This window comes from Miscanthus floridulus, chromosome 17, assembly GCF_019320115.1.
Source record: "Miscanthus floridulus cultivar M001 chromosome 17, ASM1932011v1, whole genome shotgun sequence".
Classification (NCBI taxonomy): Eukaryota; Viridiplantae; Streptophyta; class Magnoliopsida; order Poales; family Poaceae; genus Miscanthus; species Miscanthus floridulus.
In genome coordinates, this window is record NC_089596.1 from 23,610,654 (window position 1) to 23,635,810 (window position 25,157).

General features: G+C 48.8%; 2 protein-coding genes across 2 annotated transcripts; one reads left to right on the forward strand and one right to left on the reverse strand.

The window, feature by feature from the left end:
* The first annotated feature begins 3,313 nt into the window (after window positions 1–3,313).
* LOC136515415 (uncharacterized) lies at window positions 3,314–8,343 on the forward strand. The gene is made up of 5 exons (XM_066509007.1): window positions 3,314–4,699; window positions 5,320–5,508; window positions 6,056–6,972; window positions 7,062–7,195; window positions 8,093–8,343. The coding sequence occupies exons 1-5, from the start codon at window positions 3,314–3,316 to the stop codon at window positions 8,341–8,343; spliced, it is 2,877 nt and encodes a 958-aa protein (XP_066365104.1).
* A 4,010-nt stretch (window positions 8,344–12,353) lies between these two features.
* On the reverse strand, window positions 12,354–16,503 carry LOC136516464 (serine carboxypeptidase-like 26). Its single transcript, XM_066509863.1, has 10 exons — window positions 16,145–16,503; window positions 15,661–15,768; window positions 15,482–15,577; window positions 15,216–15,308; window positions 14,223–14,311; window positions 13,543–13,815; window positions 13,303–13,454; window positions 13,105–13,200; window positions 12,830–12,935; window positions 12,354–12,721 (listed from the first exon to the last, which is right to left on the reverse strand). The coding sequence occupies exons 1-10, from the start codon at window positions 16,413–16,415 to the stop codon at window positions 12,575–12,577; spliced, it is 1,431 nt and encodes a 476-aa protein (XP_066365960.1). The 5' UTR covers window positions 16,416–16,503; the 3' UTR covers window positions 12,354–12,574.
* Window positions 16,504–25,157: the final 8,654 nt, after the last annotated feature.

Sequence of the window (25,157 nt, forward strand, 5' to 3'; positions counted from 1 at the left end):
ACACCCGGAAAGGCACTGGCTTTCCCACTAGCTACAAAAGATGGTTAGTCATTTATATGATACGTGAAGGTAGCATGAGAGCCTTAGCTCCGTGACCTGGTGCCTGTGTTGGTTCAGGACTTCTTCCAGGATTTGATGTCTCAGCACGACAGCCTTAGCTTCGTGACCTGGTGCCCGTGTTGTTTTAGGACTTCTTCCAGGATTTTGATATCTCAGCACGACAGCCTTAGCTTCATGACCTAGTGCCCATGTTGTTTCAGGACTTCTTCCAGGATTTTGATGCATAGAGTCATGGCGCCCGTGTATTCTCGGGACTTCTTCCGGGTGGCCCGGGCCATGCATTGCAATGTACTTACGCAATATATGTATGCGATGATGAGAATGATAGCATTTGCGCAAAAATATTTAAAAGGTGTAAAGTTATTATGCATCCTGCAAAAATGATGGTAAAGTTTGAATAAAAGATAGGCTCTGCATTATATGAGAGGGTTATAGTTCAGATAGCTTGCGAAGGCTGCCATTTGAGGACCTGCACGGGTATGGACGTAACTATTATTGAATATATATAAGTAATCAGTTCCTTACGAAGGTTAGACAAAATAACATTGGGTTGATGCATATTAATATGTTATAAATACTTTAAGGAAGAGATTGAACAACGCCACCTGCAAAAATGAGGGAAAGTGTTAGCGTTAGAGGGCTCAAAGGTTTAGTCACTGCCGAAGGTGTAATGCTGATGGAAACCAACTAACTGACGAAGGTCACTGACTGATAGAGTTTGCTCACTGTCGAATGCCTATGACTGATGTAGGCTGCCTAAAACCAATAATATATGAAGTCCACTGATTGATGAACGAAGACCATGACTGACGGGGGCTCAAAAAAAAGACAAAGGCCAAAGACTGACGAAGGTTATTGACTGGTGAAGGCCAATACGTGTCAAAGGCACTGACTGGCAAAGACCGTTGACAGATGAATAATCGGTGAAGGTCCTTACTGACACATGCCCTGCTGAAAGTTGTAGAGAACCTTGATTGATGAAAGCCACTGACTGATGACGGAGGCTGTTGATTTGACGAAGGCTGCCCACTGACTGATGATGGAGGCTGCACTGATCAAAGGCTGAGTTTTATGGGGACTACTAACTAATGTACCCTAATGTATTCTGAGATGGTGGAAACGTTCATACAACAAGACAAATGTGCTCTATGTGAGGGGTTAAGTTGGGATGGTAAGAGATACTTACAGTGCTGGTGACCTGCATGTTAGTGAGAAAGAGATTCGACAAAAGTTAAAAATTGTTTTAAGTTTAGCCGGATCAGGGCCGAGCATGTATAGCCGGGTCAGGTCCATGCTTTTGATGTGGCGAAGGCCATGACAACTTTCTTAGTCACATTGGTGACAAGTTGTACGCGAAGGTTTTTGCCTTGAGAGGCAAGGTTAGATCAAGAACATGTTAAAATAAATCGCAAGGGCGAAATTTGTTATGCATTATAAGCTGGTGAAAAGCATTCTCTTATGCTAGTTTGATACCTTTGGTGTGGTAGATCAAGAATTGAAAACTGCAAAAGGTCAAGCAACCTAAACCATGGTCGGAGGTTAGCTTATAAATAGATGAAATATTCACTTTGGACGAAGGTGGAGCATTTGAAAAACTCTGTGGCCTTCGCCACGAGGTTATAACAAATATAAAAAATGGAATGATCATTTAATTTAAATTTGCATGCATGCTGGATTATAGTTGTATATATGTACTTCCATTGTAAGAGGTACAGAAAGCTTTGTTACCTGGGCTTCTTAGTGCGTTTGTTAATAACACGTGGTTATAGCCTTCGCCTGGGCAAAACACCGGAGGGAGCAGTAGGAGAATAAGTTAGCTGCATAGCTTTGCTTGCGAAGATAGACATTTCACTGCTGCCCAAGGTTCAGAAATCCAAAAACCCAAATTGAATCCAAATATCTAAGTCCGAAGCTCTAGCCTTCGAAAGATGTGAGAAACTAAAGATATGATAGTGCCTTTTCCAGGATTAATTTATGACCTGCACACATTACGTACAAGAAACTACATGGTCTTCTTGGTTAGCATGCAGTGTGTAAAGAAGGTGCTCTCAGCGGAGGTTCTAGGCTCAAGTGTGAAATTATTTAACTTGTAGAATTCTGTGAGTCAAACTTAGTGGCTTTAGCTTTCTCAACTAATTAACATGCCACACAAAAGAAATGAAGCTAAATGGTTTTTTGAATCTGAGCAGATAAAAGCTTTGCTAAAAAAAAATAGCATGATGCTATATGGATTACTTATCTTGGGCCTTCTTTTTTTTTTTTGTTGTTGTGTAGGCCTCCGCAGCCTGGGTGGTCCAGGTGCAGAGTGGCTTCATGGGCGGAGGCTTTTTCCTTCGTTTCAAGTGGACTTTCACACTTGTGCCTGGCTGTTGCGGTCGCTGGCAGCTTGCGCTTTTATGTAGTGCGGCCTTCACGTGTATGAGGCCGGCAGAGCTCTGCGCGTTGGGCCTTCGGCTGACCATCGCTGGAGCTCTAGACGTGACGAGTCGAAGACGTTCTTCCATGGCTTGCTTGCAGGGAGTGCAGGTCGTGCGTCTTAGCCTTCGCTGCTTGGTGGCTCCTGGCAGCTGGTGCCGGCGGAGCGAGGATCAGATCGTGGCCAGAGTTGTTCCGGAGTCGCGGCGAAGGGCGCAGCCTCCGCGCGGGCGGCAGGACGATCGCGAGGACCGTCGGCAGTCGATGCCGGTGGAGTGAGCATGGCTGGAGTTGACTTGCTCTGGAATTGCAGCAAAGGATGCAGCCTCCGCATTGGCACTGTTAGACTAAGCAATGTGTGGTTGCATGTATTAGACTAGGCACCGTGCGGTTGCATGTGTGTGTCGCGTGTGTGGCTGGATGTGTGCAGAGGTTGTATAAATATGTAACCGATGCGATCAATAGATCTATCCCCTTACATTCTTTCATGGTATCATAGGGGGTTACGATCCCCGCTTCCGCAACCCTAGACGCCGCCGGTCCTCACGACCGACGCGGCCTCGCCGTCGCTGGGCCTCGCGCTCGCCGGCCGCACGCGCGCCCCTGCGCCGTGCCTTCCCTCCGTCGCTGGGCCAAGGCTCGCCGGAGTACCACACGTGCGCCGCCACGACGCCGTGCGTTCTGATCGCGCCGCCGACCGATCCATCCGCGCCGGCCGCCGATCCCGTCGCCACGTCGCGCGCCGCCATGACCGATCCGTCCACGCCGCCACGGTCCGTCCGCGCCGCCACGACACGATCCGTCCGCCCGCCGCCGGTTTCCTGCCTCTACCCCAACCATGGCGGAGACCGCAGCCGAGCGCGCCGCCCGGGAGGCCCAGGAGCAGCGCGACCGGGAGGTGGCCGCCGCTGCCCGCGCCAAGGCCCTCGACGAGTACGAGGCCAAGTACGCCGACGTCCACGCCGCCGCCATCGCTGTCCTCAACATCAAGGTGCTCGTGCCCGTCGTCCTGGATCGCGTCGCCAACAACTACACCCGGTGGCGCGCCCTCTTCCTCGTCGTCTTGGGCAAATATGCCCTCACCGATCACGTCCTCACCGATGTGGTCAACGATGATCGCCCGGCGTGGCTGCAGATGAACTGCACCGTCCTCGCGTGGATCTACGGCACCATCAACCCCGACCTGCAGCAGTCCACGATGTTGAAAGAGCCCAACGCGCGGGTCGCATGGGTACATCTGGAGGACGAGTTCCTCGGGCAGCGCGAGTCGCGCGCCCTCTTGCTGTCCGCCGAGTTCCGCACCGTCAAGCAAGGCTCATCCTCCATCACGGACTTCTGCCGACGCCTCGAGACGATGGCCGCCTCTCTTCGCGAGTTTGGCGACCCCGTTGGCGACCGCACCCTCGTCCTCACCCTGCTGCGCGGCCTCAGCGAGAAGTTCCGCCCCATGGTGACGAACATCAAGCTGCGACAGCCGTTCCCCAGCTTCTCGGAGGCGAGAACACTGCTGCTCCTCGAGGAAATCGACCTCAACGACTTCGCCGGTGACACCGGCACGTCCTCCAGCAGCACCACGCCGGCCGCGGGCGCACCGGCGCTCCTTGCGGCCACGGGCTCCACCAACACCGCATGGCGCCCCCCTGCCGGCGGCCCTGCTCCTCCTGGCCGCAACCAGGGCGGCGCGCCCACCGGCCAAGGCAACGGCAACCAGGGCGGCCGCTCCGGACGCCATCGCGGACGCAACAAGCAGCAGCAGCCGCACGGGCAACACCAGCGCCCGCCGGCGCAGTACCAGCCCTGGGCGTACTGGCCACCGCCCGCTCCGGGGCCGATGTACAGACCGCCTGCTGCAGGGTACATGGCCGTGCAGCAGCAGCAGCAGGCGCCGCACGGCTACCAGGCCGCTCCACCTGGCTTCGGCCTGCCACAAGGCTTCGGCGCACCATCCGGCTACGGCTACGGGGCGCCTGGCTACCACGTCGCCCCGCCGCCACCACAGCAGCAGCAGCCGTGGACGCCCATGCATGGAGGCAGCTTCGACACGTCCTCGCTCGCCAGCAACTTCAGCACCATGACGCTCTCCCCTCCCGGCACGGGCGAATGGTATGCTGACTCGGGCGCTGGCTCCCACATGGTCAACAACGCTGGTATACTCACCACCTCTCACCCTCCCTCGTCATCGCATCCTTCATCTATCATTGTTGGTGATGGGAACTTACTTCCCGTTACTTCCGTTGGATCACACTCTTTTTCGAACACTGGGCGTCCTCTAGTTCTTTCTAATGTTTTAGTTTCTCCAAACATTATTAAGAATCTGATTTCAGTTCGCCGTTTTACTACTGATAATAATTGTTCCATTGAGTTTGATCCCTTCGGCCTTTCTGTGAAGATCTTCAGACACGGAGCGTGATCGCCAGGTGCAATAGCACGGGCGATCTTTACCCGTTCTTCACGCCATCCAGCACCACTGCCCTCACTGCTGCTGCATCTTCCACCACTCTATGGCATCGTCGTCTCGGTCATATCGGTTATGAGGCTTTGTCCACGCTCATTAGTTCCAATGCTATTCCATGTAATAAGCGCCATGATACTCATATTTGCCACGCTTGTCAGCTTGGTCGCCATGTGCGCCTTCCTTTTAGCATGTCAAACTCTCGTGCCTCGCACGCCTTTGATTTAATACATTGTGATCTTTGGACATCCCCAGTTGTTAGTGTGTCTGGCTACAAATATTATCTTGTTATTTTAGATGACTGCACACACTACACTTGGACGTTTCCTTTACGCCTCAAATCCGACACGTTTGGTGCCATTACTCACTTTTTTTCCTATGTGCGTACGCAGTTCGGCTCCTCCATCAAGGCAGTCCAGTGCGACAACGGCCGTGAATTCGACCATTCTTCGGCCCGCACGTTCTTCCTCACTCATGGAGTCGTTCTTCGCATGTCCTGCCCTTACACTTCACAGCAAAATGGGCGGGCCGAGCGCATTCTTCGCACTATAAATAATATTGTGCGCTCCATTCTTTTTCAGGCTAGTCTTCCTCCCGTTTATTGGGCTGACTCCTTGCACACTGCAACATATCTTCTCAATCGTCACCCCACTAAAACCCTCGACGGCCTCACTCCTTTCTTTTCCCTATATGGCACGCAGCCTACGTATGATCACTTACGCGTTTTTGGCTGTGCTTGCTATCCCAACCTATCATCCACAGCTCCACATAAACTTTCACCTCGATCCACTCTGTGTGTGTTCCTGGGATACTCCACTGATCATAAGGGTTATCGGTGTCTTGATCTTCACACAAACCGTATCATCATCTCTCGCCATGTCACCTTATGACACATGGACCCTGGTGCCTCGACCGTCCGGTGTCAACCTTGTTACTGGGAAATGGGTGTTTCGTCACAAGTTCAAGTCTGATGGCTCTCTGGACCGTTACAAAGCTCGTTGGGTACTCCGCGGCTTCACACAGCGTCCAGGTATCGACTATGATGAGACTTTCAGCCCAGTGGTCAAACCAGCAACCATCCGCACAGTTCTTACTCTGGCACTCTCTCATTCATGGCCTATTCATCAGCTTGATGTGAAGAATGCATTTCTCCATGGCAACCTGAATGAGACAGTATATTGTGTTCAGCCTGCCGGTTTTGTTGACACCTCCCGCCCAGATTATGTGTGCCGGTTGAACAAGTCACTCTACGGTTTGAAGCAAGCACCCCGAGCCTGGCATCATCGCTTCGCAAGTCATATCACTTCTCTCGGATTTGTTGAGGCGAAGACTGACAGTTCTCTGTTCATATACAGCCGGGGTACTGATGTGGCATTCTTGCTTCTCTATGTTGATGACATTGTTCTTACAGCCTCCTCTATGAGTTTTCTGCAGCGGATCATCCATGCTCTCCGCCAAGAATTCTCTATGACAGATATGGGGGCTCTTCACCACTTCCTCGGCGTCAGTGTGCAGCATCAGAGTGACAGCTTGTTCCTCTCACAGCGTCAGTATATTCTGGACATTCTTGACCGTGCTGGTATGCTTAGCTGCAAGCCTTGCAGCACACCTGTGGATACTCATTCCAAGCTTTCTGCCGATGGAGCTGCCGTCACCGACCCCTCCTCCTACCGCAGTATTGCTGGTGCTCTTCAGTATCTCACTTTTACTCGTCCAGATATTGCTTATGCTGTCCAGCAGGTGTGCCTCTACATGCATGACCCCCGGGAGCCTCATCTGTGCGCTATGAAGCGCATTCTTCGCTACCTTCAGGGTACCTTGGATCTTGGTCTTCATCTTCACCGGACCTCACCAGTAGATCTGACTGTCTACACAGATGCAGATTGGGCGGGCTGTCCTGACACGCGCAAGTCCACTTCTGGCTATGCGGTGTTTCTCGGGGACAATCTCATCTCGTGGTCATCTAAACGTCAGCCTACAGTGTCCAGGTCCAGTGCTGAGGCGGAGTATCGAGCTGTGGCAAACGGCGTTGCTGAAGCCTGCTGGTTACGACAACTACTGCAAGAGCTTCATCATCCTCTTCGCCGTGCTACCGTGGTCTATTGTGATAACATAGTGCTGTTTACCTCTCCAGCAATCATGTCCAGCATCAGCGGACCAAGCATATTGAGATTGATTTGCACTTCGTGAGAGAGCGAGTCGCCCTCGGTGAAGCACGCGTCCTGCACGTTCCCACTACGTCTCAGTACGCCGACATCTTCACCAAAGGTCTGCCGACATCAGTCTTCACGGAGTTTAGGTTCAGTCTTAATGTTCGCGGTGCTCCCAGTTAAAACTGTGGGGGAGTGTTAGACTAAGCAATGTGTGGTTGCATGTATTAGACTAGGCACCGTGCGGTTGCATGTGTGTGTCGCGTGTGTGGCTGGATGTGTGCAGAGGTTGTATAAATATGTAACCGATGCGATCAATAGATCTATCCCCTTACATTCTTTCAGGCACGGTGAGCGCTAGGCCGGAGGACGGCCGCCATCTCTTGTTCGCAAGTCGCGGTGAAGGATGAACTATCCGCGCGTGCACAGTTTGTGTGGAGTCTAGGAGCAGAGGTTCGTGGCGGAGGCTTTCCTTTCTGCGTTTGTCCAGCCTTCGACCAATGCAGTGTCACGGACCTGGCCTCCGCATATTTTTCGAAAGATCACGGTACCTGCGCACGCATAGATCAAAAAATCTTGCAAGGTTCTTGTTAGCATGTGGGTATACCACCCCGGCGGCCGATGAAGTGAGCGACAGATCAGGGCCGGAGTTGTCCGGGGGTCGCGGCGAAGGACGTAGAGCCTCCGCGTGGGCACGGTCGGCGCAGGGCCGCGCCGAAGGATGACCGCCACCATCCCAGCATCAGCCGGTGTGGGTGGAGTGAGCGGCGGGTCGTGGCTGGATCGTAGTCGCCGTGAAGGATGCAGCCTCCGCATGGGCACGGTCGGCGCAGGGCCGCGCCGAAGGATGACCGTCACCATCCCAGCATCAGCCGGTGCGGGTGGAGTGAGCGGCGGGTCGTGGCTGGATCGTAGTCGCCGTGAAGGATGCAGCCTCCGCATGGGCACGGGCACGGTCGGCGCTAGGCTGAAGGATAGTGCTGGGCCTTTGGGTTGGTGAAGATTGCTGGTACAGAGATTGCTGCAGGCTTTGGCACCTTGCAGCTTGCCCGCTCCATGCATGAGCTGGACCCTTGGACGGCTAGCAGCTACACAGTGGTGCCAGGCCTTCGTACACTGGTCCCTGCGTTGCCTGCACGTTGGGCCGGAGGTGTTGTGGATGACAGTCCTGAAGCGGTGTCCGTCGTGCGGTGCTATTTTGTTGTGCAGACGACTTTGACATCAGATGACGCGGCGCTAGCCTCTATATATGTGCTTGCGTTCTAGCCGGTTAGCTTAGCACAGAGAAGTAATCTCTCATGCGGAGATCGAGACTAGTACATGTTTGTTAAGAAAACCGTCGAAGGCTTAAAATTTAACAGCAAAGAAAACTCATAGATGTGCGCGTGTGTCCAGTTGCTGTTAGCGCACGAAGGAGGTGTTGTGAACTCACCTTGGTGCAATTTTGTGAAAAAGAAAAAGAAAAAAAAAAGAACCGATAACTTATCTCGGCCTTCGTGCGAAGCTTAGTTAGATGGCGGTGGTAACTTGCAACAGGCAGAGCCTTCGCGGGCGCCAGGTGGTCGCGGTACACATTGTGCATCTGAATGGGCACCCAGTCACGGGAGTTCTGCATGGCTTGCTGGCCTTTGTGTTCGACGTCGGAGGTCGGAGGCCTTGCATTTGCTCAACCAAAAGACTTGTGCACCTGACGGTTACCGTAGCTCCGGAGCTGACGCCAGAGCAATACTTGAGCTTTGGACGTTGCTTGTTGGAGCTTTTCCTAGGAAGCTTGCCTACAACAATTCTGCTGCTTTGCTATCATAGACAAAGGTTAGTGAATCATTGCATATTTTAATGCATCTAGGTGCAACATAACTGTAAGCAGAGTAGGTGTGTGCAGAGTAACGGCGAAACAATAATTACTTGGATGGCCAGATCGGGGTATGTATTCGTGACTTATCTGAACTGTAGTAGGCTGAAGCCTTTGTGCGAGGGCTGTACACCACGAGGCTGTCGAAGGCTATCAGATGGAGGCCGAAGGCTTGGTGCGAAGGCTCAACATCCGGAGGTCTTTCGGGGATTTTTTAAGTTGGCGACCGAACAAAGTTCCAACTCTCAACTCAGAGAAAAGTTTTCGATGGTTCCAACTCGTAACTCTCGAAATATTTCGTGCCGAGCACGGTGGGCGCCACTGTTGAAACATCGGTTTCTAACAAGAGTGAGAAGTGGGCGGAGGCCTTCGTCTTAGGTTGGGGTCTCCGCCTAAGATGGGCGGAGGCCAGCCTCCGCCTAAGACGGGCGGAGGTCCCTGAACGCGGCGCACTCCTGTCGGACAAGATCATCCGTCAGAGGCTCCGGGTAGAAGGTCACTAAACGAGGGATTCAGTAGGCTTTGGCAAAGTGGGAGTAGGAAAGGGGCGGAGGCCTTCGACTTTGGCCGAGGCTCCGGATTCTAACTTCGGCAGAGGCACTGCCTGAAAGAGAGAATGAGGATCAAATACAGACTCACAAGAACTAGGGTTTCATTAATTCATTCACCAGCCCCCCCTGTACAGTTACAAGTGTTCCCTATTTATAGGGCTCAACTACCACTCTACAGAGTTCACAACAGTGCCCCTCAACTGCTACGGTACATTCCAGGAATATTCCAGCCCTAGTGTCTAACCTCAGGGGTGTTCTCATCGCACCGTCTCACAATGTCTTCACCTTGGGCCTAAGCCGACGCCCGTTGGAGGCCCATCAACCGTCCTCACGTATGCCTTGCTGACTTGATCGTTCCGCACCTTGATGAGACATCCGCCGTCTTGGGGAGAGCCTCCGCCATCTCGGGGAGAACCACCGCCATTGTTCTTGTGCTAGGCCTCCACTGTCTTGGGGAGAGCCTCCGCCATCTCGGGGAGAACCACCGCCATTGTTCTTGTGCTAGGCCTCCACCGTCTTGGGAAGAGCCTCCACCATCTCGGGGAGAACCACCGCCATTGTTCTTGTGCTAGGCCTCAGCCGTCTTGGGGAGAGCCTCCGCCATCTCGGGGAGAACCACCACCATTGTTCTTGTGCTAGGCCTCCGCCGTCTTGGGGAGAGCCTCCGCCATCTCGGGGAGGACCACCGCCATTGTTCTTGTGCTAGGCCTCCGCCGTCTTGGGGAGAGCCTCCGCCGTTTTAGGGACAGCCTCCGCCATTATTCCTTCAATAGGCCTCTTCGAGGGGGAGTTGGCCCATACTCCGTATGGGCTCCCCCAACAGTAGCCCCTCAGCTACTAGGTTATGGACGGTACTACATGACCTAGTAGATGTTCATACAAGAAGAGGCACTGTACAACCCAGATCTTGGTTGCGAGGATTGCCCTCCGCAACCCGTTCATGCACGCCTCGCTAAAAACTCCATCCCAAAAACCCTGTGGGAAAAAAGGGCATGGAGAAAAGAGCACGCGCATGACTCTAACCTATACATGCACTAAATCCTTAGGCTTTTAGCTCTGGGTGCCTTCATCTTCCAGATTTCTTCATCTATGGCCTTCGGCTCCTTCTGCTGCTTCCATAGCATGGTTCATCGGCTTCGCTCAGTGCTCTGGTCTTCATTTCTGGGACCTTCACGATGCGTGGGTCTGTATCCTTGAGGCCTTTGCTTCTGATGTCTTTTTGGCGCACAAGTGTGTCTCCAAGGCCCGATTGTATGAGCCTTCGTCTGTGTCTCTTCTCGGTGCAGAGGTCTTCACCTTCGGGTCTTCCGCCATTGGTGTCATCTCGGCGTGCGGGTCTCCGCCTCCGAGGCCTCCCCAGGTCTTCATCTCTAGGGTCTTCGCCTCCGAGGCCTCCCTAGGTCTTCATCTCTGGGGTCTTCGCCTCTAGTGCCTCCGCCGTCTTGGGGAGAGCCTCCGCCATCTCGGGGAGAACCACCGCCATTATTCTTGTGCTAGGCCTCCGCCGTCTTAGGGAGAGCCTCCGCCATCTCGGGGAGGACCTCCGCCATTGTTCTTGTGCTAGGCCTCCGCCGTCTTGGGGAGAGCCTCCGCCATTCCGGAAAGAGCCTCCGCCGTTTTAGGGACAGCCTCCGCCATTATTCCTTCAACAGGCCTCTTCGAGGGGGAGTTGGCCCATACTCCGTATGGGCTCCCCCAACAATCGGCGTCCCAGATCGCCAGTGCTCGGGAAGGGCAGCACGATGGCTTAGATCCACATCGGGGGAAGACGAATCCGGTGATGGGACGCAGCAGAGGTAGGGCTCCGCGTACAAGGCGACGGCCATGCCGATTTGGACGACTTCCCAAATTGGTGGAAGGCGACGCTTCAGCAGGCTTGTGTCTGACGGTGGCGCTCGGAGACAGGTCCCCCCCCCCCCACATCCAACGCCCTTCCCCCCACTAGCCCTAGCGCCGCCGCCGCCGAAGATTGCATCCGGCGAGACCCTATGGCGACGGCAGCGGAGGTGGTCGAGAGGGCGGCGGGTAGCGGTGAGGTGTCGGTGGCGCCATCCCTTTGGGCAGTGGCGGGTTTGGCGGGGGATGGTGGCGGCCTAAGCGTTGATGGCCAGTCCTCGCCAGGGAGAAGGCGGATCCAGCGGAGGTGGTTCCGTAGGCAGTCCTAGCGGTGGCGGCGACCTGGGAGTCCGAAAACCTCCTCGATGGCGGTGGCAACCCTAGGGGCACCGACGGCCTGAGTGCCGGTGAAGATCTCGGCGAGGAAGAGGTAGATCCCGTTTGCAGTGGCGGCCCTAGGGGAGGCGAAGACGATATCCTCGACAGTAGGACAAAGGACTCTAGCAGAGGCGACACTATGATCCGAGTGACTATGGCTGCCCTATGGGCGGCAGAGACCTTGAAATCTGGCGAAGCGGAAGCGGATCCTGTCGGCTTACGTCTAATCGTCTAGTTCTGACGATAGATTAAGGTGGGCTAACCGGCTGCACTTGACATCACCTCACTTGAAGCGGATGAAGTTGGCCCCAGCGGAGGTTCGCAGCGATGGCGCACTAGGGGGTGGCGGCGACTTGACAACTTTCACTCGCCGAATCTGGCCATTTTAGGAGAGGATGGCAGGAAGCAAGGATGTGACGAGGTCGTAGTTTTTTCCTTTTTTTGGTTGTGTGTTCTTCTCTTTGTTGAGGTGTGAGTCTAAGTGCTCTTGTATTCTTTTGGCGTGGATATAAAGGCCAGATTAATGAATCCATTATCTAAAAAAACAGAGGGTGTTATGATATCAGTGATTGGCGTGACTGCTTGTTCCCTTGTATGCGTGATTGATTGTTTTTTTTTTTTTTTTGTGGCAGTGCGTGATTGATTGTTGTATCTCTAGATTAGGAACGCTAGCACGAATTGCTTTATTTCCTTTCTCTGTAATCTTGTAATGCAAGCTACACTTATACAAGGCACGTGCAGGGGCTGTTCCTGGATATTTAACACGGAACCGTGATCCCTAACGGGCATCACGGTAACTCCAATTTCACAATCATCACAGTTTATCCTATGTCATCTTCTCTGAAATCTTGCTCTATTCCACCGCACCATCCATCAACGTTCAACGGTGTGTGGGAAGCTGCTCACCACGGAGGAATGTGTTGATCAGTGTCAGCCCTTCAGCAGGCTTGTTAAGGGGCACCAGGTGACCTGCACCCCTGACCGTCACCATGCTCATCCCATAGTACTCCACAAACCTCCCAGCAACCTGCATGCCACGTTGTGCCCCTCATTTTTATTTATTTTTATTAGCATCACTGGCTACTGGTATGTTCAACGCACAAGATGTTCAGATAAGCTGTTAGTTCAGACCTACCTGTTTGTCAAGGTACCAGGGTTGCCACTGGGTCTTCATAGGCAGCTTGAGTGCTTCCACACAGTACCGGGAGCCGATCACTGGGACCCTACCATCTGCGTCACCGCTTCATTGACAAATAAATGGATGCATTATAGAGAGAGTGATTGATGGGTGTGAAGAATTCACTTGAGCATGCACTTGTTGTGAGACTTCAGAGAAGGTACACATGAAAAGGAAGTTATGCCTAACATGCATAGATGTAGGACATTCTCAGTGTGCTCAAAGAACCAGACCTGTAGAGCCAAACTCTCAGTCCTGCTTTGATGAGCTTAGAGTATATGGGTAGGACCGAGAATACCGAGAAATTGTAGGAATTCAGGATGGGATCACTGCACAAGAGATGAATGAGTTCATGTTCTTTTTGTTCCAGAAGAAATCCAGTAACTGGTACTTAAGTATATCCACAAGAGAACAGCTTTGAGGCGATCCACCTGCAGACATGCCATTTCACTGGAAGCGATCCACTGACGACATTAGCATGAAACACCTTCTGCACTTCCTTCTTGTTGAAGTAGTCCTCAGCATAGGATGAGTAGCACGGATCATAGCCAGAGAACATCCGTATCCTTCTCCTGAACTTCTCCTGGCATTTCGAAGATAAGCATCATTAATTTTAGGAAGGATCTTTGACCTGCTGGAACTTTCTGCATTCATATGCAAGGATACTATACCTGATCATTCATGAAGAATGCATGATTTTCAGAAGACGCTGAACTCTGGTTTAGAAGGCACTTGGGTGCATAGATGTTGTATATGTCGATCTCGTCGTACTGATTATAGACGATATCCATGACAGCATTGCAGTTATCAGACCAATTAAAGTTCTTGAAGTCGCAATACTTTTTGATGCGGTCGTATATTTCATCAGACACAACTGAGTGGCTCCAGGCATACTCAGCTAGCCCTTTTGAATCATAGTAATAATTAGTAATAGGATTCCCAACCTACAATAAGTCCATTCTGAATGTATTATGTTCCAGCAGGAATTGATTTCTCATGTGCATAGCTTGAACATAACTCTCGTTTCCATTCTTTTTTTGGTTCATATACCCAATGTAAATTTTTTTAAAAAATTATCCACATAGAAAGTTTAGAAACCTTATGCACTATCCCAAAAAAGGTGGAAAATGTTTTCTTCTGGTTTTCTGAATGTTCAATTCACGGGATATTTCATTTGTTGTAGAGATTGTGAAGACTTCTAATCAGACTTGCATTTGTTCAAAAAATATATTATGCAATATAACATTCAGAAAACCAGCAGATATACTATCAGGTGCTGTATCTTTTACGTGTGAAACAATTTATTTAAAAAGGAAAATTCTTGCAGCATAAATCTAATTCAAATCCTCACAATGAACCCCTTGAGGTTGATATACGTTTTGCCCTTCTTGTCCTTGTTCCTATCATAAACAAGTTCAGCCAGCTGTGGCACATAATGACCTGCAGCATAAGAAGTTCAGATTTCTTCTTCAGTGACGTACAGGAGACACGGTTCCGAAGGCATTTCTCCATAGATGTTGCTATCAACTAAGACCGATGTAATTCGTGAACCTACCACACTAGTTATTTGATCATTCTTTTAGTAGACATATGTTTGGAGATCCAATGAACCACTAAAAATATTTAACTATATGCACATACGCAGAAATGAATTTTAGTACTTGGTTTGAACCAAGTTAGGTATTCAGTATGGGTACTATTTGCATTCTCAAATTAAGACAAAAAAAAAATCATTTTAACTCAGGCTTTCTTTTTTGCTCTGGATAATTGGATGACAGTCAACACATTGTGTGTCATGAAAGCGAAGGCTGAAAATGATGCCTACATAATTTTCAAAGTGTTGCTTTCTGATCTAACAATTTCTCCAGTTTGTATGATCTATTATTCGCTTAGGAGACCATGAACAATGGGTTGTTGTAATGGCCAACCCAGTAGAAAGGCAAGCTGTCAACCTCAACCCTTTCTAGAAAGCAACCGATTTTTATGAGTGGAAATTCCAGTTCCAGATAAGATGGTGGCGCTATTTTGTCAAGCACACTTGTTATATTGATAAAACAAAGCAAAAACAGGAATACTTCGCATATTGAGAAATCCAAGCAAGAATAGAAGGTTGGTGAAAGTCTGAATTGCTGCCTTCCATTTGGACTGCATAGTGGTAGTGGAATATTGAAAAGGAGTCATATAAAGCTACACTCGCATGCTTCACACCAGATTTTGTGTGTTGTAGATTCCTTCTAGCACATTGTCTACGTTTCTCAACAGAAGTCCAGAATACTAAACCATGCCCCCCAAAAAAAATATAAACCAAGGTTTAAAAGATTTCATGATTTATAGCCAAAATTACCTGCATAGCTCTCTCCTGCGATGTAGAACTCTCTGTCCCTGTACCCCGGAAACCGCTCTAGCCAATTCACTAGGAAGCTATACGCATCTTCCGCTAGAAAGCGAAAAGGGTTAATTACACAGAATCCCATTTTGTTAATCAATAAACCACATAATGACCGGAGTTGAACAGCAAAGCAAAGTTTAATCTTTCGAAGAATTGGAGCCTTTATTTAGTGGGGCGCATTCTTTTATGATCAATTTAACGTTGTTTCATGATGAATTTACCTACAAAGTCATCATTGAGTTTGTCAAGGTCAGAGGATGTGTTGGTGTAGGAGAAGCCAACTCCAACAGGAGACTCCAAGAACAGCAGGTTAGCCTCTGGCAAGCACAGAAAAGACTTTCAAACAGATGCAACTAACCTTGAGAATGAAAAAGAACAAAAAATTCAGAAAGCAGAGCACCTTTGTTCCAGGCATATTCGTTGAACTCCAGCGCTGCTCCTCGTCCGACAACTCTGAGAGGCCCTAGCTCAGATGCAGCTCCATAGCCAATCGAGGAGCAACCAGGTCCTAAATCGGTAATCACAAGTTAAACCTTCCAGTAGAAACTAAAACAAATGCGCAGAAAGTAGCAAGAACTGAATGAAGTTCTATAATGTGACCAAAAAGGTAATTCAGAAAAATTATCATCAATGCATACAAATGATCACAAATACCAAGAACATGAATCGGCACAGAGAAGAACAAACTACAAAAAGCAAGAACAGATGTACTACTAAGTAGTAACCAATATGACAGACAGGTCATCGCTGCTCAACAACTAAAGAAGCAGACCAAATGGTAGGAGCTGTACACTAAGAATCGAGTAAAGGTCACTAATTTCCAATGGAAACTAATCCTTTGAGATTTTGTAATAACTGCTAAGGTACGGTAGAGCAGAAGCGACCTCCGTTGAGCCAGAGGAGGAGCGGCTTCTCCTCCGGCGTGGTCTGCGCCTCGAAGAACCAGTAGAAGAGCGCCCTCCCGTTGCGCTCGTTCACCGTGACGTAGCCGGAGAACTGCGACATGCTCGGGCTCTCCGGCTGCCCGGGGAGGCGCGCCACTCTGTCGGCGTCCCGCTGGTCGCTGGTGGCGCTGGCCAGCGACTGCGAGGAGGAAGAGAAGGTGGGCAAGGCAAGAGCGGAGACGAGGCAGAGGAAGAGACCTGTTGCCGCCATCGCCACGGGTACGGGTCGGTGGGAGATGGTTTGGGCGCCTGGGACTGGGAATGAATGTTTGGTAAGAATAACCTGGCTATAGAGTTTTTCGTGATTTGTTGGCAAGAATGTTTGATGTTTGGTAATAAAGGTTTTTTGCTGGGTCAAAGTCGGACGTTTTTTTGTACTTCCTCACACCATCGCTCATGTGCTCATGTGTGCGTGTAGGATGGCTAATCATATTTATCTTTTTTTATATAATGGATTTATTAATTCGGCCTCAATATCTACGAAGGATATACGCAGCAAAAAAGATACAAGAGCACTTAGACTCACACCTCAATAAAAAGAAGAACACACATCCAAAAGAGGAAAAAAAACTATGACCTCAGCAATTCCTGCATCCCGACATCCTCTCCAGAAACGGCCAGATTCGACGGGTGAAAGTCGTCAAGTCGCTACCGCCCCTAGTACGCCATCGCTGCAAACCTCCTATGGTGCCATCTTCTTCATCTGCTTCAAGTGAGGTGATGCCACGCGTCACCGGTTAACCCACCTTCATCCATCATCGTCCAATTAGAATTAGCCGATTAGACGCGGTCCGACAAGATCCTCTTCCACTTCGCCAGATTCCAAGGCCTCCATTGCCCATAGGGTAGCCACCATCATAGGGATAATGGCAGTCGCCTCTGTTGGAGTCCTCTGTTATTGCCACCGAGGATATCCTCTTCCACCCAGACTCCTAGGCCTCCACCCCTTCTACTCTTCTAGGGTCTCACCGTTGTCGCCCCTAGGATGGGTAATCATGTTTATCTTTTACATATCTACCAATATATTATACTCTCTCTATTCAACTATAAGTTTTTTCTAAATAGACAACAAAAGCTTTGCCATAATTTTTATGAGACGGAGAAAATAAAAGGTAAATTGTTGGCCCAAATTTTTACTAGAAACCAGGTCCAAAAGTCACGCAACTTGGAGAGTGGTTCACTCATCCTGCACAACTTCGAACCGAACAACGGGAAACTTCACTCCCCTACTTGCCCAATGTCGATGCGGGACCCACGGGATACCCCTCAAGGAAGAGAGAAGATCTAGTCTAACTAGGATTCTTTCTATGTAATCTTAGTAGTAGTAGTATTCTGTAATCCTACTAGAAACTCTCATTGTAAACTGACTAGAACTCTGGCCTCCTGACTATATAAAGGAGGGCGGGGTTCCTAGAGAGTTAGAGACAACACTTTACAATCAATCCAACGCAAAGGCTAACGCCGACTGGATGTAGGACTATTACTCGATCACGGTCGAGGGCCTGAACCAGGATAAATCGACTGTCTCTTGCGTTTATCGTCGAGTTCTACATACGCCGAAGCCCGAACAAACTGCCCCGGGTACCCCCGTGGTAGGCTATCGGTGGTGAAACAAGCCAGCGCCAAGCAAATTCGAGCCATTACAGAGATGGGCCCTCCTCGAAGTGTCAAAGATGTGCAGAAACTAACAGGCTGCATGGCGGCCCTCAATCGTTTCATATCAAGACTCGGCGAAAAAGGGTTACCTTTCTTTAAACTACTAAAGAAGACAGACAAGTTTGAGTGGACAGAAGAAGCCAACGAAGCTTTCAAAAGACTTAAGGCATACCTCACCTCCTCGCCCGTTCTCACACCTCCAAAGAAATACGAAGACAAGATGATGTACATTGCGGCAACTTCTACTATGATCAGCACAGCGATAGTCGTAGAAAGAGAAGAAGAAGGGCGCGTATATAAAGTACAACGTCCAGTATACTACATCAGCGAAGTACTGTCAGAATCAAAAATCCGGTACCCGCATGTGCAAAAACTACTCTACGCTCTCCTGATCATTTCACGCAAACTTCGCCACTATTTTGAAAGCCATAAGATTACCGTGGTGACAGATTTCCCACTCGGAGACATCCTACACAATAGAGACACAACAGGGCGCATATCTAAGTGGACAGTTGAACTTGGTGCTCTCAATGTCGATTTCACCCCACGAAAAGCAATTAAATCTCAAGCCCTTGCCGATTTTGTTGCCGAGTGGACAGAAATTCAACAACCTATATCAAATACCATCCTTGACCATTGGAAGATGTACTTTGATGAATCACTCAAGCTAGGCGGAGCTGGTGTAGGCGTTCTCTTCATCTCTCCAGACGGAAAACAACTCAAGTATGTCCTTCAAATATTATGACAAGCTACAAACAATGAAGCAGAATACGAAGCCCTCATCCACAGGCTCTGAGTGGCAATTACCCTTGGAATCAAGCGATTACTCGTATATGGCAATTCGGCAGTAGTCATCAACCAAGTCAACAAAGATTGGGACTGTACCAAAGAAAACATGGGCGCTTACTGTGCTGAAATACGAAAACTCGAAAAACATTTTCAAAGATTAGAAATTCTACATGTCCTGCGCGATTCTAATATTGCAGCAGACGTCCTCGCCAAGCTCGGATCGGACAGGGCAAAGGTCCCACCCGGCGTATTCATAGAGGAGTTATCAGCTCCCTCTATCAAACAACCCGATGAGATAACCCCTGAACTCCCAGCTAAAGGCACCTAGATTTTGGTAATCACCATCTCATGGATCCAGGTTTTTATCGATTATATCAAAGAGAACAAGTTGCCAGCAGATAAAGCGGAGGCTACCCGAGTTGTTCACAGAAGCAAGAACTACGTCCTAGTAGGGGACAAGTTGTACAAAAGAGCCGCATCATCAGAAGTACTCCTAAAATGTGTCTCATTTGAAAAAGGCAAAGAGATCTTAGATGAAATACACTCAGGTTGCTATAGAAATCATGCCGCTTCAAGAACACTAGTTGGCAAAGCATTCCGCACTGGATTCTACTGGCCAACCGCTTTGAAAGATGTAGAAGAACTCGTCAGAAAATGTAAAGGTTGTCAAATGTTCGCAAGACAAGCTTATGTACCAGCTCACAATCTCATCTGCATCCCTCCCGCTTGGCCTTTCTCCTGCTGGGGGCTGGATCAAGTAGGACCTCTCAAGAAAGCAAAGGGCGGTTTCGAGTACATCTTTGTAGCAATTGACAAGTTTACCAAATGGATTGAATACAAACCACTAGCAAAATACAGCGCGGCCAAAGCAGTCGAGTTCATCCAAGACATTATGCACCGCTTCGGCATGCCCAATCAAATCATCATAGATTTGGGTTCTCCCTTCACAGCTACAGAATTCCAAAGTTGGGCACAGGATTGTGGCTTCGGCATAGATTACGCATCAGTCGTACATCCAGAAGCCAATGGACAGGTAGAAAGGGCTAACAGACTCATACTAGCAGGATTAAAACCAAGATTGTTTGAAGAACTAGTGAACTATGGATCCAAATAGATTGAAGAATTACCCAAAGTAGTATGGGGGCTACGAACTCAAATAAGCAGAGCCACCGGATACTCACCTTTCTTCCTAGTTTACGGATCAGAAGCTGTACTACCTGTCGACTTGATCTGGACGTCACCAAGGATAGAACAATATGACGAAGGAGAAGCAGAACACACCCGAAGATTAGAACTCGACAGTACAGAAGAAGTCAGAGTAAACGCTACCCTTCAATCAGCTAGATACCTCCAAGGTTTAAGACACCACTACAACAAGAATACCCAGCCTCGATCACTCCAAATCGGAGACCTAGTACTAAGAAGAATACAAAAAACTGGCGGACACCATAAACTACTCAGTCCATGGAAAGGTCCTTTTATTGTCACAAAAGTCACCGGACCAGGCACGTACAAGTTGATAACTGAAGATGGAAAAGAAGTCAACAATACATGGCACATCAGCCAACTAAGAAGATTCTATGCATGAAAACAACTCAAGGAAGAACATATATACAAGTCACAAGAGATCAACGTTCATGATCAATAAAGATGGTGTTTCCTCGACAACATATGTCTTATTATGGCTTTCCCCCAGTTGTTTTCATTGAGCATACCGGCCGAGAACAAAAGAGGTAAAAAGATGCTTGAGCCCGCCGATGAGGGTAGCTAATAAACTAACACCCGAACCAAAAAGCAAAATGGCTGAAATTATGCCTGAGCATACTGGCCGAGAGCAAAAGAGCTGAAAAGATGCTTGAGCCCGCCGATGAGGGTAGCTAATAAGCTAATACCCGAATCAAAAAGCAAAATGGCTGAAATTATGCCTGAGCATACCGGCCAAGAGCAAAAGAGTTGAAAAGATGCTTGAGCCCGCCGATGAGGGTAGCTAATAAGCTAACACCCGAACCAAAAAGTAAAATGGCTGAAATTATGCCTGAGCATACCGGCCGAGAGCAAAAGAGCTGAAAAGATGATTGAGCCCACCGATGAGGGTAGCTAATAAGCTAACACCCGAACCAAAAAGCAAAATGGCTAAAATTATGCCTGAGCATACCGGTTGAGAGCAAAAAAGTTAAAAAGATGCTTGAGCCCACCGATGAGGGTAGCTAATAAGCTAACACCCGAACCAAAAAGCAAAATGGCTAAAATTATGCTGCTTGAGCCTGTCGATGAGGGTAGCTGATAAGCCAACACCTAAACTGATCCTAAGATGTTTTTACAACCAGGGAAAGAGTCAGATGCTGGCCACATCTCGAGTTAAGCAAAAAAGCTAAAAAGAAGAAGCTAAAGATACTTGAGATCGCTGGTCCTAAGTCTCTTCAGTACTAACAAGAACAAAAAGGTTGTCAGGACAAAGATCTACTTAACCCGAGTTGTTTACACGGCAGCCGGACTAGCACTCGACAAATCAAGAAAGTTTGTCAAGACAACGATCTACATATACCAAGTTGTTTACATGGCGCAGACGAAAGCCTAACAAGCACTTGACAAAATCAAGAAGATTTGATAAGACAACGATTTGCATATACCAAGTTGATTACACGGCGCAGATAAAAGCCATACAAACGTTCGACCTATCAAGGAGCGATCCTACAACGGATGAAACAACACGACCACCATAAACTATGGATGCACACCACGACCAACAAACGACTACTCGAAAAAAATTCTGATCACTTGGACAACTCATTTAAAGAATAAACAAGGCGAAGACATCCAGGCAAAGAAGACATCAACAAAAAATAAAGAATCTTTATTCAAAAAGAAGTATAATATCCTATTACAGAGGCTGGAGTACAAATACATCAAGCATCGTCATCAGGAGAAGAAATATCAATATTAAGATTATCCACGATCCTCTTGGCTAAATCTTCGACCTCAGGCTCCACCTTTTTAACGGCATCCAGATATTCTTGACTCTTGGCTTCCTCTGCAATCTTGGACAAAGGCACCTCCGGAGCAAGAATCCAGACCTGGGCAAGAACATTTCTGGTACATAGTTGGGCGCACCTCTTCACGAACTCCTGGAAACGGGTCGGAACTTGAGGAATAAACTAAGCCCAAGATTGACCATCATCTGTTGGAGTCCGGAGAAGATCGGCTACTGACCGAAATGATTTCCACAAAGCATTCTAGTTCTTAGTAGCCGTCGCCAACTTGCCAGTCAAGACTTCAATAGTTTTTTGGACTTACACAAGATCCCTGTCAGCTCCACGCCTAATCAACTTGGCAAGCGCGAATTCTTCTTCAACACGAGTAGTTACCTCCTCAGCCCTATTGTGACTATTGCGAACAAGTATCTTCATTTCCTCAATACCCTCCGAGAGCTTTTGCTTTTCAACTCAGAGAGCTAGACCAGGCACCAAAAAACAAGTCAGCAGAAAGGGAAATTTGAATACAAAAGGAAACAAAAAGAACCCGCAATACCATTGCACTCATTCTTCATGGCCTCCACATTCTTCAAGGCCTCCTGGACAGCAGCATCCCTCCTCTTTTCTGCCTCAACCACCCGGGCACGAAGAGCCTGTTCCTCCCTTTGGTGCATTTGACGCTCGGTCTCCATCTCTGCCCGACAGAGGTCAAGCTCTATTTTTAGGGCACTAACCTCAGAAGACAACTTTTTCTCGGTTTCAGACAAGAAAAAGAAGCCGGTATGATCCTGAGAAAAAGACTGAACAAAGAGAGAGAGAGAGAGAGAAAAACAAGACATAAGAACAGAAGAAAGACGAACATCCAAAGAAAGAACTTCAGAAAAACTTACCTAGAGTTTTTCCCCAAAAGAAGTCGCAAAGGTTCCCCAGGCAGCGGCCAGCTCTAACAACTAATGAGTGGCATTGAATTGTTGCACCACATCATCATCCAAACGCTGACCACCAGTAGCAAGAGGAGCAGAGGGAGAAGCCGACTGATGCGAAGAAGGCAAGACTAGGACTGTATCCTTGGAAGCCCCGGCTACCCCCTCAGATGGACCCACCGCCATGGCCAGGGTCACCCCCAGAGTCAGCAAATCCGCAGCAGCGTGATCACCAGAGAACCCTGTCTCCCTCACAGCCACCTCGCTGACCGTACATTCTGAGTCCTGAGACTCAGCACATAGGGGTGCACTAGAGGACTGACAAGAGGTCGACTGAGGGTTAAGGGAAGGCGAGGGTCTGCAAGATGATAAGGAAACTCGACGATAAGAATATGAATCAAAAAAAGAAGAAGAGGAAAACAGAAGCAAAGAAACATAACCAGGATTCACTCACTTAGCTATCTTCTTCTTCATAAAACCCCCAAGACCAACAGAAGACCTTAGAGGGGGAACTATAGCAGCAAAAATATCACCACCACTCTGCGACAGGAGTGGTGTGGTCGGTACCGGAGCCCTAGAAGAACTCGAGCTCGACGATCACTTACTACAAGAGAACAAGGCCAGAGTTAGAACAAAAAGAGGTGTTCAACAACAGAAAAACAAGAAAACAACTCACCGACGCATGACAAGGGCCACATCATCATCCTCATCTACCTCACTCTCAAACAAGCCAACCACAGCGCCATCTGAAAAAGGAGAAAAGTACTTGGTTAAAGGCACAAACAAACAACAAAAAGACAAAACGTATTAATATGCTCACCTAGGAGCACGCTACCTATAACTTAAGTACCTAGACAAGTACTCGACTGGCGAGACTTCTTGGTAGCAGACAAACCAGAAGAAGAACAATCCACTCGCCCCCTTTTTTCGACACTACGAGGAGCTCGAGGAACTAGACGAGGAACATACTCTACATATGCATCAAGAACTGCGGAAGAAACACCAGGAAACATCGTGGTGGTTTGAAACTTACTGGTTAAAGATGCCCCAGCAAGACTCTCCCTAGTCTCCACCATGGCAGGGCGGTCATCAAGGGGGATCGGATCAATGAAGTTACGCCCCAATTCCTATAAAAGAGTAAAACAACCAGACGAGAAAGATTAAGCAAAAAGTGGAGACAGCAAAGGAAATACAAAAAGTACCCGCATAAGAAAAAACAACTCACAGCAGGAGGCGGGTTATTACCACAATACTCAGGGACAGCATATGGGACGACGCTTACTCCTTTCAACATCTTCTGAAGGCGCTTGAGCACCTCCTCATTAGTCAACTCAAGGGCAGGGACCATACGAGAAGGGTCCTCCGCCCCAGAGTACTCAAAACCATAATTCTCTCGCTCCTTCAGAGGTTGAAAACGGCGGCGAAGAAAACTGGAAACGATCTCGAAGCCGGTCAAGCCTTGCTGTTTCAGAGTATATATCCTCTCAAGAAATGGCTTGATCGTCTGGAGCTCATCCATCGTCAGGAGATTTTTATCCCATCGGTCGTTAACCATGGGACCAGAACCAGAATGAATAGCAAGAGGAGGAATCATATTGGTGGCATAAAACCAGTCGGCACGCCAATCCCTCACAGAATCAACCAAGTCATAATCAAAGAATTTACTCTTACGACCCTGACAAAACTGAATCCCGCAGCCACCAAGAATATGGGTGTCATCGCTGTGGGGTTGGGGCTTCAGACGAAAGAAGTAACGAAAGAGAGAAAGAGAAGGAGGAATTCCAAGAAAAGTTTCACAAAGATGAATAAAAACATAAAGATGAAGGACAACATTGGGAGCAAGATGGTTCAAGCTAATCCCAAAATAACTGAGAAATCGATGAAGAAAAGCATAAGCAAGAAGGTAGAGTCCAGCACGGATAAAGGAGACAAAAAGAACAATCTCACCAGGGCCTGGAGTTGGGACCCGATGATGGCCTAGAGCTTTCCAATCAGCAAACTCCTTGCCCTAGATCAGACCATCACTGACAAGCTCGCGCAACTGATCCTCAGTCGTAGTCGGAGCCGGCCAGATCTTCTGAGCAGCCCTCATAGCCATGAATTCTTGATTTAAAATCATAGAAAGCGATGCCTTCTCGTCTATAAAGGTTGCCTGGGACTTGCTCACTGATTTCTTCCTACCCATATACTAGCAAAAGTAATAAAGCACTAAGAAACGATGATGCTCAGACAGCGGCGCTCAGATGACGGCGACAATGGTGACGGCGGAGTTTTGAAGACTAGGGTTTCAAGGCAAAAGCAGGGCAGCAAAGAAAAAGAAGAAAAAATGCCTTTAAATAGATTTTTACAGCAATAAAAACGCGGCCCACCAGGCCTCTTTAAACACGGCATGAGAACGCAACGATCCATTTCTCAACACAACTGACACAGCTGAAATGACGGACGACACACTTCTACACAAAGGTACAGTTCAACGGGAAGATTTCAGACTTATCCATCCAGCACCACGGCAGAGTTATCATATTGCTACAAAAAGAACTCATCAACCATGAAGCAACGAAGGGTTACCTCACAAGGAACACAAGAACTCGGTTCCTATAGAAAGAACTCGGG